Source organism: Olea europaea, chromosome 18, assembly GCF_002742605.1.
Source record: "Olea europaea var. sylvestris chromosome 18, O_europaea_v1, whole genome shotgun sequence".
NCBI lineage: Eukaryota > Viridiplantae > Streptophyta > Magnoliopsida > Lamiales > Oleaceae > Olea > Olea europaea.
Window position 1 is genome coordinate 27,935,708 of NC_036254.1, and position 14,379 is coordinate 27,950,086.

The 14,379-nt window shown below is 32.8% G+C and overlaps 2 protein-coding genes across 2 annotated transcripts; one reads left to right on the forward strand and one right to left on the reverse strand.

Moving 5' to 3' along the window:
• Nucleotides 1–7,579: 7,579 nt before the first annotated feature.
• Nucleotides 7,580–8,155, forward strand: LOC111366960 (bidirectional sugar transporter SWEET10-like). The gene is made up of 3 exons (XM_022987639.1): nt 7,580–7,732; nt 7,813–7,932; nt 8,021–8,155. The coding sequence occupies exons 1-3, from the start codon at nt 7,580–7,582 to the stop codon at nt 8,153–8,155; spliced, it is 408 nt and encodes a 135-aa protein (XP_022843407.1).
• A 1,426-nt stretch (nt 8,156–9,581) lies between these two features.
• On the reverse strand, nt 9,582–10,022 carry LOC111366961 (S-protein homolog 2-like). Its single transcript, XM_022987640.1, has one exon. It carries the CDS (start codon nt 10,020–10,022, stop codon nt 9,582–9,584), a length of 441 nt encoding a protein of 146 aa, XP_022843408.1.
• Nucleotides 10,023–14,379: the final 4,357 nt, after the last annotated feature.

Here is a 14,379-nt window from a genome sequence, read left to right on the forward strand (position 1 = left end):
AAATTATATTCAATAAATGCAATTAAAAAATTATGATGGATAATGATTGCTATTGAAAATGTAAACATGATGAACAAAGAATGTTATTAAAGTCAAAATCTTAACATAAAATTGCTATCAAAATAAGAAAGATTGCACTATAAAAATGCTATAAATACTAAAACCACGACGACAATAAAATGCTATGTAAAGGTTTTCTTATAGTACTTTATAATAGCATTTATAAAACATTATAATAGAGGCATGACTTTAAATAATATCACCTACGATAGCATTTTAAAAAATCCTATAAAGTATGATGGATAACATTTTTCATATGCTATAGATGACTTGAAATGTTGTGTTGATATTTCTAAACATATTCTTATTTTGATTTCAATACCTTTTTAACATCACATTATCCTTTGTGTGAGGTTCAACCTCGCAAGTCAAAAGGTAATACTATTCTGCTCAAACTTGTAGTGTCCAAAATGGGTGTTTTTCACCCAATCTCTGTTGTTCCTGGAGTATAAGTTTCTCTTTCCAAACAATCCGACAGAATTATCTTAACATAATTTGTACAACGTAATAGTATGATCAACAGGATCAGAAAATTAAATTTGAGCCCACCGACTTCACGATATTTTCGTAAAACGAATTCACTGCTTTCAAATGTGCTAAAGGTGTTCAGCAATAATTTTCCAGGATAGAACGAATTTTCGGCTCCTAAGAAAGTAACACATCAATCTGCAGGAGTTCCAACGAACCCAACGAAGTGTTTTCACTTCGAAAATAATATCAGAACGAGAAAGAGGGGAAATAAGATCCAAAGCAGAGAATGTTTGCAATGAAAATGGTGTGTTTTTTTCTGATAGCGGGGCAAGCTATTTATAGACTTGTTCGTGGTCATTCAAACATCATTCAGAACAGTTGTTATTGTTCAGATAACCTCCAAAATTCAAACAGACGGCTTACTTCAATACTGCGCCTGTTCAGTTAGTTAACGGTTGACTGTTTAGTCGGTTAACAATCGACTGTGTAGTAAGTTAACAGACGACAGTTCCAGACTAAAAAATTACCTGAAAATAAGCTAAAAATTAAATTTCATTAAGTGCACAAGAATTCAATTATTTACAATTTAGTCCAAAAATTCAAATAAATTTTGTCCAAAAAGTTAATATAGCTCAAGGATCCACCCGTACCTGAACACTAGCCAAACCGGATCGGACTTGAACATGGGCACGTGTTCATGCTCGTGCCGTGCATAACTGATCAAGCGACGACGCGCGCGTGTAGATTTATGACTGAACTCGATAGGATATATGTATCCCTCTTCCAAAGACTATTGGTAGCCCTTAGAGTCCAAATCTAATTTACAAATTTTCACTATATATATATATATATATATATATACCACACCAAAGTTTCCTAATTTTCATATTTGAGATAAGTGTTTGACGAATCAAATTCTTCCATAATTCATATTTTCAAGTATGTACCAAAGTTTCCTAATTTTCATATTTGAGATAAGTGTTTGACGAATAAAAATTCTTCCATAATTCATATTTTCAAGTATGTTATTTTGACATTCAATATTTCATTCAATTCTAAATGGTTTTTGATAAATAAATATATCGCGTTAATCATCTCGCTGAGTAGAACGTGAATATGCTAGGTCCCATTAAAATTGAAGTACGGGTCCTACTGAAATTTGGGCTCAACATTGACCCATTTCACTAACAATAACCATTTTTCAACAATTCCCTACATGAATGAAATATGTCGACCTTTTTCCAAACAACAACATCTGATATGTTTTTTGAAATAAATTGAAGGAAACTGCATTGGGATAAGTAGCCAAAGACTTTGAACTTTTTCTAGTAAAATATATTGGATTTAACCAATTAGCAGGAAGTTGCTTTAAACAGTTAGCCGTTCATGTAAATCTAAACAATAGAAGTCACACAGTTCTCTTCGAACATAGTTGATTCTCACGTTTGTGTCCATTTTGGCGTTGGACACCTCCTGTTTCATGAGTGATTTTTAAAAAATTCATCTTCACCTAATTATCTTAGAAGAGGGCCCTTCTCACTCACATCGATGATCTCCATAAAGAGTATTCTGTTGTACTCCACTTAAATGAATCAAGATACAGAAATCATTAAAAGTGTATCTTAAGCTATTTCGTGACAGCTAGGCACTGTGACTCATCATAGGAATGGGTAGGAGTAAAAATCTCCTCAATGCATACTAAGTTTTTCATAGTTCGATTGTTCCATTGAACCTAGATCTTGGAACCTACAATCAACTAGGTTGGGTTGCCACCATGGAAACTTTTGATTATTTTATTGGTTTTAACTTCATTTCCTTCGATGAACTTTCGACTTGCTCTTTTTTCAAACTTTTAGTTAGGGGATCCGCAATATTCACTTTTGATTTCATATAATCTATAGAGATAATACCAGTAGAGAGGAATTGTCTAACAGTATTGTATCTACGACATATATGTCGAGATTTACCGTTATACATTGTATTTTGTGCTCTACCAATTGCTGATTGACTATCGCAATGGATACATATAGTAAGCACACGTTTTGTCCAGTATAGAATATCTTTTAAAAAATTTGGAAGCCATTCAGCTTCTTCTCCAGCTTTGTCTAACGCACTGAATTCAGAAACTATCATTGATCTAGCTATACATGTTTATATAGAAGATTTCCATGATACTGCAGCACCTCTAGGTGTAAAGACATATTCATTTGTTGACTTGGAGTCTTTAGTATCTGATATCCAATTTGCATCGCAGTTCCTTCAAGTACTGTTGTATATCTCGAATAGTGCAATCCAAAGTTTTTGGAATGTTTTAAATACCCTAAAACTCTAACAATTGTCTTCTAATGATCAATGCTTGGATTGCTCGTATATCGACTTAGCCTACTAATTGAATAAGCAATATCAAGTCGAGTGTGGTTCATAACATACATTAAACTGCCAATAATTCGAGAGTATTCCAATTGAGATTTATTGTCATTAATATGGGAAACAAGATGCATACTGATATCTATAAGTGTTTTCATATGAATAATATCATATTTCTTGAATATGTCAAGATTCTTCTCAATATAGTATCATTGAGACAATATGAGACCATAGGATGTTTTAGAAATTTTAATTTCTAATATAAAATCGACTATACCTATATCATTTATTTCAAATTTATTTGTTAGCATCCTTTTAGTAGCTTGAATTATGGTATCATTGTTATCTATAATCAACATGTCATCTACGCATAAACATACCATAACATATCTATTTTGAGCGTTCTTGACATAAACAAATTTGTCACACTCATTAATTTTGAAATCATTTGATATCATAATCGTGTCAAATTTTTCATGCCACTTCTTAGGAGCTTGTTTTAATCCATAAAGTGATTAACAAGTCGACACACTTTTTTTCTTGTCCTGAGGCGACAAATCTTTCAGGTTACTCCATATAAATCTCTTCATCCAATTCTCCATTCAAGAAAACCGTTTTAATATCTATTTGATGTATACCCAAGCCATTAAACGTTGCTATCATAATTAACATACACATGGAAGTAATTATTGTCACAGAAGAATAGGCATCAAAATTATCAATACCTTCTTTTTGCCTATAGCCTTTAGCGACAAGTCTAACATTATATTTGTCAATTGATCTATCTGCTTTCATTTTTATTTTGAAAATCCATTTACATCCTAGTAGCTTCTTACCGGGAGGAAGGTTTACTAATTTCCATGTATGATTTTGTAGTATGAATTTGATTTCACTATGAACAGCTTCTTTTCAATATGATATTTTGGCCAATGGCATAACCTCTTTAAAACTTTGAGGTTCATTTTCTAATAAATATGTTAGAAAGTTAGGCCCAAATGAGGTTGACGTCCTAGCCCTCTTACTATTTCTAGGTTGTTCATTTATAGATTCTTGATCTATAGCCTATTTATTTTCACGAGATCTCTTCTGTGAATCTGATTCACTCTACATGCTATAAGGAAAATCATTTTCAAAAAATGTAGCATCCCGTAATTCAATAATCGTATTAATATGCATATCGAGTATTTCAAACTTATGTATAATAAATCTGTACACATTACTATGGTAGATATAACCAATGAATACACAATCAATGGTTTTGGGGTCCTATCTTAACCATTTTAGGTTTAGAAACTGTTACCTTAGCCAAATATCCCCATACCTTCAAGTATTTATAATTAGGTTTGTGATCTTTTCATACTTCGTAAGGTATCTTATGCATTTTTCGATGTAGTAATTTGTTAAGAATATAATTGGCAAAAAGCAAGGCTTCTCCCCAAAAGTCCTGCGGTAATCCAGAATTTATTAACATAGCATTCATCATCTCTTTCATTGTCGATTCTTGCGTTAAACAATACTATTGGATTGAGGAGAATAATGCACGGTAGTTTGATGAATAATTCCATATTCCAAACAGAATTGTTCAAATGAAGAATCATATTCACCACATCTATCATTTCTTATAGCCTTAATCTTTTTACTAAGTTGATTTTCAACTTCTAACTTGTAATGTTTAAATACTTCAATTGTTTCGTTTTTGCTTTTGAATTAATACACATAGCAATATCAAGTACAATCATCGATAAAAGTGATATATTACTTATTACCTCATCTAGTTTGAACAAACTTTAAATCACATATGTCAATGTGAATTAAATCTAGGCGTTCGGTATTTTTTTCAACAGAGCGAAAGGGTAAATGTGTCATTTTGGCTTCTACACATATACCACATTTGTGATTAGAGTCTAAATCGTACTTTGCTAATAAATCCAATTTGATTAGTCTACGCAAAATATTATAGTTTATATATCTTAATTGTTCATGCCAAATATTAAATGCCTCAAGCAAGTAAGAAGAAAATGTAATTTTATTCTTAATCGGAGGTACAACAGTCATTACATTCAACTTAAGGAGTCCCTCATTCAGGTAGCCATTTCTTACAAACATTTCATTTTTGTAAGTACAAATTTGTTTGAAACAAAATACTAACTTAAACCCGTTCTTACTTAATAGGGAACCAGATACCAAATTCTTTCTAATATCGGGCATATAAAGAACATCATTCAATGTGAGTTCCTTTCTACTTGTCATTTTCAACACCTATCTTTCCATGTTCTTCAACCTTGGAAGATGAAGAGTTTTCCATGTAGAGGTGTTCATCATGATCTATAGCTTTATAGGCAAAGAACTTCCCGCCATTTGAGCATATGTGACTAGTAGCTCCAGTATCCACCCATTTTCCTTAGTGTTTCCAACTAAGTTGCATTCAAAGACGACCACAAAAAGATTTATGTCTTGTACCTTGTTAGAAAGGTTGTCATGTTTTGTTAATTAGCCTGATGAGGTTTTTCCTTAACATTTTTTGGCTTTTGACAGTCCTTGGATTGATGTCCTGCCTTGCTGTAATTGTAACAGTTGCCCTTGAACTTTAGAGTAGTTTTTGAAGAAACAGTTTGCCCTTCGCCATTGTGCTTCCTCTTTTTGCTAGTCTTTAAACCTCATTCCATAATGTTGGTTTTCGATTCCATCGAATGAAATGCACCACTCCTCTTTTCAAATTTGTGATTGTCTTTTTCTATTCTCAACCGGACAATGATATCTTCAAATTTTATTTCTTTCCGTTTATGTTTTAAATAATTCTTGAATTCCTTCCAGGAAAGCGGTAATTTCTAAATCAATGTAGCAACTTGAAATGATTCTCTTAGTTCCATTCTTTCGGCATGGATGTCATTGAGTGTGATTTGAAGTTCTTGAATTTGGGATATGACAGTCTTGCTGTCAACCACTTTGTAATCCAAAAATCGTTCGACAATTAATTTTTTCGTGTCAGCATCTTCGATTTTGTACTTGGTGTCCAAAGATTCTCACAGTTTCTTGGTTCAATATTGCGATTATTCAATTGGTTAATGGTCGACTGTTTAGTTGGTTAACAGTCGACTGTGTAGTCAGTTAACAGATGACTGTTCCAGACCAAAAAATTATAAAGAAATAAGACAAAAATTAAATTTTATTAAGTACCCAAGAATTTGATTATTAACACTTTGGCCTAAAAAATCAAATAAATTTTATTCAAAAAGTTAATATAGCGAAAGGACCCATCCCCACGCGCACCCGCACACGAACCGAAATCGGACTGCACTCGGACATGTGCTCTTGTCGAGACAGCAGGCCACATAGATGGTGACGGCGGCTCACATGGGTTTATGACCGAACCTGATAAGATATAGGTCTTCTCCCTTCCAAAGACTATTGGTACTCCTTCGAGTCCAAAACCAATTCTCAAACTTTCACCATATAAACCCCACAAAAGTTTCCTAACTTTCTTATGTGGGATAAGTGTTTGGTAAATCAAATTCTTCCATAATTCATAATTTCAAGTGTGTTATTTTGACATTCAATATTTTATTTAGTTCTAAATGATTTTCGATAAATAAATATATCATGTTAATCATTTCACAGAGTAGAACGTGAATATACTAGGTCCCATTAAAATTAAAGTACGGATCCCACTGAAATTTGAGCTCAAAGACCCATTTCACTAACAATAACCAATTTCCAACAATCTCATCTTTCACACATATAGAACACGAAGAACTGTAATCATCTGGAAGATTGGATTCTGAATTTGGTTCTTCTCATTTTCATCATTCTTAATGCAAAAAAGCGTATAATCCCACCTTGAAAACTGCAAATAAGACAATATACATGTCATACATTGCTTTTGTATAATTCTGCTGAAACATTGGCACAGAATGGACAGATTCTTGGTCTTGCTTTGAGTGGACCACAATGGCTGAAGCTGGGTCCTATACCTCTATTATAAAGTAGAGAAGTTGCAGGATATATATAATTCTTGATTTGATAAAAACTCGTTCATTGACATTTGTTTTTGATACATTGCAGCAAAGTTCAAGGAAAGGCTTCTTTACCAGAGAAAATAATCAGTTATTGATATTTATACGATCAAGATGAGTCTTTTGGCGTATATTATTAGCATTTTAGGTAAATTTTTAATTTAGCACTGTGTTATCAATACTATATTATTTTGTATTGTACATGATTTCCCAATTCACTTATATTTTAAAAACTTTGCAGGAAATGTTATTTCGATGACGGTGTACTTTGCACCAGTGTGAGAATCCACATTTTATTTCATCGAGTTCTTTTAAAATAAATTAATATTGATAATTATTTTATTTTTTGCAGGCCAACTTTCTACCAAATTTATCAGAATAAATCCACTGAAGGATTTCAGTGCATTCCTTACATTATTAGTTTATTTAGTGCATTATTTTGGATTTATTATGCAATTCTCAAGCCAAGGAGCACTGCCCTTATTACAATAAGCTCAGCCGGCAGTCTCATACAAATTATATATATTTCTTTGTACAATTTTTACTCAACGAGAGATATTAGGGTAGGATATTAATTAAAAGTTATTTAATATCAACTTATAGTTTTATTTTTAGTGAAATACTTATATATATTTTAATTCTAACAGACGCAGACGCAGACGCAGACGATGGCTATGATTGTTTTGCCAAATATCATTGGCTTCATTATGGTCATCGTACTAACTCAACTTCTATTGGAGTGCGACAAGCGTACCTATGTTGTTGGATGGATCTGCATGATCTTTTCTCTATTAGTATATGTTGCTCCTTTGTGCATTGTGGTAATTTAAATATATTTTCTTTTATGTTGTGATAATTAATTTATTTATGGTATTTTATTAACATTGATTTTTTGCATCAGAGAAAAGTCATTCGAACCAGAAGCGTCAAATACATGCCGTTTCTTCTGTCACTTTTCCTCACTATAAGTGCTACTGTGTGGTTTTTTTACGGCATATTGCGCAACGACTTATCTATTTTGGTAAGTATATATACATATATACATAATTACACATGGAGCATACATTTACAATTCCAATTGATTTTGAATACGTTCTTTTTGTTAATAGATTCCCTATATGCTTGGTTTCATATGTGGTATACTTCAATTGGTGTTGTATTTCATATACAAGAATGCAAAGGAAAAAGGCAATGAGGAAAGGAACGAAATCAATGCAATTGAAGAGGACAATAGAGATAGTTAGATTGGATTATCAACCATTGATGTAAACTTTAGTTTATTATAAATAAATGGTATTTACATTATGAATGTGAATTTCCACAAAATTTTCCTTTATATTAATGGACGTTTTATTTCAACTATGACATTTTCCAAGCAAAAACTTGTAATTATTTCTTTAATGGGTCTAATGATCATAATAGTGACGTTTTTATTTTTATTTTTATTTTTTTGGGGGGGGGGGGGCTTAAATTGGATGGAACTTTATTTATTATTATTATAAATAAAGGATAAGCAATCAAGTATAGACCTCACGTCCATAAAAGCTTCTGACCTTTTAGGGGAGAAAAAGAAACTGAATGATTGAAATCCTCTAAATGAGTCGAGTCTTCGAGCATAGAGGGGAAGATAAATCTTACCCCTATCATGAATCTATACACATTGCTTGGGAAGCTAAAGAGACATATGAAAGCTATTGGTGTTATAACATATACTAGATTTGTGATCCAAGACATTGACCAAGAAACTAAAGAGTAAGCTATTATGGCTCTAATGAGAGACTTACTACTAACCAAGATCTAATGAATTTTCCAGCTTGATCCAACTGGAATAATTAATTAAGAACTTTCATGTTTGTGGCAATTGCCAAGACGCACTGACAATCATCTCAATAATTGTTGGTAGGCTAATCATTGCTCAAGTTGCCAAGAGATTTCACCATTTTGAACATGGAAAATGAACTCTCTCTCTCTCTCTCTCTCTCTCAGTTACTTATCATGTTCCTTTGCTATGACTAAAAGAGTACAAACATAAAGTCTCTGTTTCTTGAACAAAGTCATGTTCTCACTTCTCATTAAAACTAATGGTAAAAAAGGTACAATTTTTTTGTAGTTTTTCTGCTCATTTCTAATAGAATCATAGCATTCTAGTAAGAATACAAGATCTACTAAGTTGTGCACAACATACACAAATCCACGATTCCAATTACTTACAGGCATCAATCCAAGAGCACATTTTTTTTTAAAGTAAACCAATGTTAGATCAAATACATTTTTCTAAATTTCACTTCAATTATCTATACGATTTATTAATAAAGCATGAAGTGTGTCCCATATAAAAGAAAAAAAAAATCTCCACACCCTTGTAGGATCTATCCAGTGTTTGTGGTGTAAATTTTTCCACATGAACAAGTCTTCCGATGAGAATTGACATCAACATTTTATGGACAAAATCTAACATCGAATTAATATATAAAAATTAATTTAATAACTGATATTCATAATATAAATCAAATAGAGATTATTATTATTATTATTATTATTATTATTATTATTATTATTATTATTATTATATAAAAGAAAAGGACATTAATTTTATAATAAAGCTAAAGCTGTGATCTTATTCATGATAAATCTGAAGCCGAAAGTTTATTTTCATATCTTACATTAATTTCAGGCCCAGTCATTTCTTTTCTTCAAATCAGAGGGGGAAGGAGGGTTTATTTTGGAAAAATAAAACCCATCTGCTTTTACAACCCAATAGCATTGATTATGATCGGCTTTAGGATCACCTCTTTCACAATCTGTTGGGTTTTTAAAAACATCAAAAGCCATTTGCTTTGAGCCCCACCAGAAGTGACAGAAGAACAAAGTTTCACCAAAAACTCCTTCGAAGAAATGCCAATGAAAATCTTCATTTACATGTAAAATTCGTGTACCCAACTCGTTATCTTTTGAAGCACAATGAACCCATAATGGGTTGGGACTATCTGGGAGCCCATTCACAACATGGACATCATATCCATTAGTTAAGTGAAAAGGACGAAGCTTAAAAGCACACAGTTCTTGAGCAAGAAGAAATAACACAATAAATAATGTGAAAATGATCTTCATTTTTTAGGAAATCCAGAAATAGTTTATCGTACTGTTTCTGATTGCTCATGTTTGCCTCTGTATATACTGCCATATAAAAGCTTTGTTGCAAAATCACCATCTGGTAGAGCAGATAATCAAATCGCAATTGACAAAATCAACTCGCTTATTCTATGCGTATATTTTATGTACCTTATATAATCTTAATTTGATTGTCTAAATATTCTATTTGGAAACACACAAATTGGGATAATCTTGTATTGTAATATAACTGAAAAGATACAATCCCTTCTATATATAAATATATATTAAGTTTCGTATAGCTTTTTGGGAGTGGTCAGCAACTTAGATTTTAATGAATTTTAAAATGGGGATAACTGCAAAAAAACACTAAATATTCGACACATTAGTAGACTTTTTTCAAATCTTTCATTTGTTGTAGTTGTCACCCCTAACCTTTTCAACTGTTGCAGATTAGGCCCCAAATGGATGAAAACCGTCTCTTCTACTGTTAGTTGACCATCAAAATTAAAATCTAACCATTTTAACTAAAATAGGTGAGGGTAAAATCATCTCTTCAATTTTAAAAGAAACAAATATTAATTAAATTGGAAAAACCAAAAGCGTAATTAGCACAAAATATCCCTATCGTTTGCATTCATTGTGCAGATCATCTCTATCGCTTTAAATTTGTCATTTACAGCCCTATTTCAACCTTTTTTTGCGGAGTTGGTCCTTTCTATTTATTCCGTTTGTTCCTTCCATTAAATATGCAATCCAAATCATATCAAAAGGGTAATTTTGTCAAAGCACTATTTTCCTAATGAGTAAACGTGAAGGTTGGCAGAGAGAGAAAGAGTCCGTGGCAAAAAGTGAATTGAGCACTATTTTCCCAATTTCTTCATTTTCCCTGCAAAGAACCCTAGTCCCCTACCTATTTGCACTCCTTCCTACTCCTCCAGGTAAGTAATAAATATGTAATACTAATGATTTTACATATTTTCTCTAGAGTTATCTGAGATTTATGTTTGAATTCATATGGAATGAGAGGTATTTTAGCCAAGTTAATTCCATTGTATGAAAATACTTGTGACTTTGAAGTTCCTTGCTCAAGTTGATTAGTTTGTGTTGTTAAAGATTATCACTAATACAAGAGTTTATCTAATATTATGGCGATCATGTAATTTGCTCAACTTCACAACCAAAAAAATAAAAAATAAAAAAAAATCATAGCAAATCAAATATGTGCTTTCATTTTTTTTGTTTTTATATTTTTTGTTTATTCAGAAGTTTCTGAACTTCTTTATTGAGCTTTCTTTAATATCTTATCCATATAGAAATGTTATATTTAAGATTCGGGCTTTATCAAGAGAAGACACCTGAATACAGTTAGTTGTTTTTCCCCCTCTTTTCACATGTAATTATATTGCAGAAAATACATACGTAATTGAATGTCATTACCATGTTCATACAGGTCCTAATACAGATTATTTCATAATGGAGGTCTACTACGGAGGGAGTTTCTTTGATAAGCCAAACAATATCACATATAAGCATGGTTCGGTACCGTATATGGATTTCGTTCATCCAACTGTTTTGACAAGTGAAATGCTGAACAAATTTATAAAAGCTTGTGGATCTATTAAGCAAATGGAACTATTCTATAAGAAGCTAGGAGTATCATTGGAAAAAGGCTTATATAGAAATAACAATGACAAGATGTAAAAAATATGCTGAGGGATAGAAATGAAGCAAAGGTTGTGGAGATATATCTTTTACCTCCAAAACAAAAACATGCACTTCCATGTGACGATTTTAAATCCACCTCTAAATGAGCATGTTGGCAGGTCTGACCCAATTAAAGAAGGATGCTATGTTCCTGTTCTTGAACCAAGAATATAATTGGGATGATAGGTCTTCCTATGCAAATCTAGATGCAATTTAGTCACAATTTGAGAACACCATGGCATACCATTCCGGAACACTTGATAAGCAAAATATACCTACTTGTGATGCAAATAATACTAGTGAATCACACGAAAAGCGACAAAGTATAGGAAATGAGGGTGCACTTCTAGATAGTGACTATGAAATGGATGAAGACTTGATAATGCTGGAACTCATCCTCCAAGAAATATGGATTTTGGATTTGGTGTTATAAATGAGCCATTGGTGAAGGATTCACACACAGAGTATAGTGACTCAGATGAATTAAAGAGTTTGAACAGTAATGAAGAAGAAGAATAAAGCACTTCAAGGAAAATGAGAAGAAGGCAATCATTAAATACTAGGACAGATATGGGCGATCCATTATTTATAGTTGGTAAGTAATGACAACTAAATTAATAGCTCATGGGATGCTGCAAGAGCAACAACAGTACCAAAGTGGCTAGAACACATGCAAAAGATGCTTGATTTGGATCCAGAAGCATATGGGTAGCTTGAGTTAAAACCAGCTTCTCAATAGCCCAAATCACACTTTCTGGAAAAGACTAAATGTGATATGTTGAACAACCTATATCAATCTTTTAACAGTACATAACTTAATGCAAGAGAGCAGCTAATATTGACAATGCTAGAAGAAATTAGGGCATATTTGATGAAAAGGATTGTAATTCGAAGGGAAACTTGTGATAAATGGAATGGAGAAGTTGGGCCTAGAATTCAAAAGATATTGAACAAGAATAGTAGACTTATAAGGAGCGAGCATCCTGATTATTCAGGAAATGGAAAGTTTCAAGTTAGTCACATTATTGGAACCCTAAATGTAGTGGATGCCATAGCAAAAACTTGTTCTTGCCGAGCTTGGCAATTGACTGGGATCTCTTGTTGTCATGTGATTGCATCCCTAAATTCAAGGGGAATGAGTGTTATTGACTACATAGATGACATCTATAAGAAAGAGGCAGACATTATATATATACCATCTATCTCACCCATGACAAGTCCAAATTTATGGCCTAGCCAAGGTCTTGACCCCTTGAAACCACCTTTCTACTCCAAAAAGGTGAGGAGACCAAAAAAGGCTAGAGAAAAGGAAGCTAATGAGCTTGAAGGCAGGGGTTCATCAAGCAATGTAAATGCATCGTCAAGCAGTGTAAGGGAATCAATAGGAAATGCAAGCAGGGTATGGTTGAAGATTAAGTGCAAGAAGTGTAGACAAGCAGGTAACAAGAGAACTTCAGTGGCTTGCTACCAACTAATGCTACTAGAAGATGTTTGAGTTTATTGAGGTTTTTTGACTTTATAAAATTGAAACTGCTACAATCTATTTTGTGGAAATATTATCCTTTTTTGTGTAGAAACTCAACACAATGTACATCAACTGCAGTTTATTTATTTATTTATTTATTTTTACAATTGATATTTTGTATTTACTGGAAAAATGGATACTAGTACTAATATTTTATTAACAAATCTGGTTTTTGAGGCTCCGTGAATGATTCAATTAAATCTTTGTGATATTTTACGAAGTTATTGATTGATTTGATTAGAATACCAGGCTGGAATTTGGAACAAGCTTTTTATTCTATTTATTTGGAAATTGATTATGCAAAAAAAGACATTTTCAATATATATTTTTGTATTATGTTTGCTTGGGAATGTCGATAAATTTTTTATAGGAATGATTTTGGATCATGCGATAGCTAAATGTAATCCACGTGTATCTTTAACGGCGGGAACAAACGGAATAGACGGGAAGGATCAACTTCACAAAAATAGGTTGAAATAGGGTTGTAAATGCCAAATTTAAAACGATAGGGATAATTTGCACAATGAATACAAATGATAGGGATGTTTTGTACCAATTACTCAAACCAAGAAGAATAAAAATTCAATTAAATAAATAAAAACTCCTTAATCTTCTTCAACCTCTGCCCAATACCCACCAGCACCATCCACCATCGCCACTACCTGTCGCCGCACCGCAATTACAACCACCACCTCGAATTACCAACCATCGGCGCACCCAGAATTTACTGTCCATTCACATCCCCAAATACATATATAGACACATACATATAGAGATAAAGAGAAAAACCCCCAAATACACATGTAATATAAACTAAAGTTGTGGTAGGATGTGTTGGGAATTCCATATTTTTCTTCTACGTCTTGAACTCCAAGTTATCATTCCCTACCTCGATGAAATTCCCATCTTCAGTGCCCTTTTGTCTTTCCATATAATGCTCTCATCGTCTTCTTCCTCCACCTCCTCCAATGACTGACCAGGCATATTGTCCCCCATGAAAAAATAATCCCAGGCCACGCCTTTAAGGTCTGGTGGCAAGGACGGATTAGGGGTTCTTATTGGGATTTCGAGGCCTATCCCCTCAATCCATTTTTTCCTTCCATTAAGCCCTCCTATCTCTTCCTC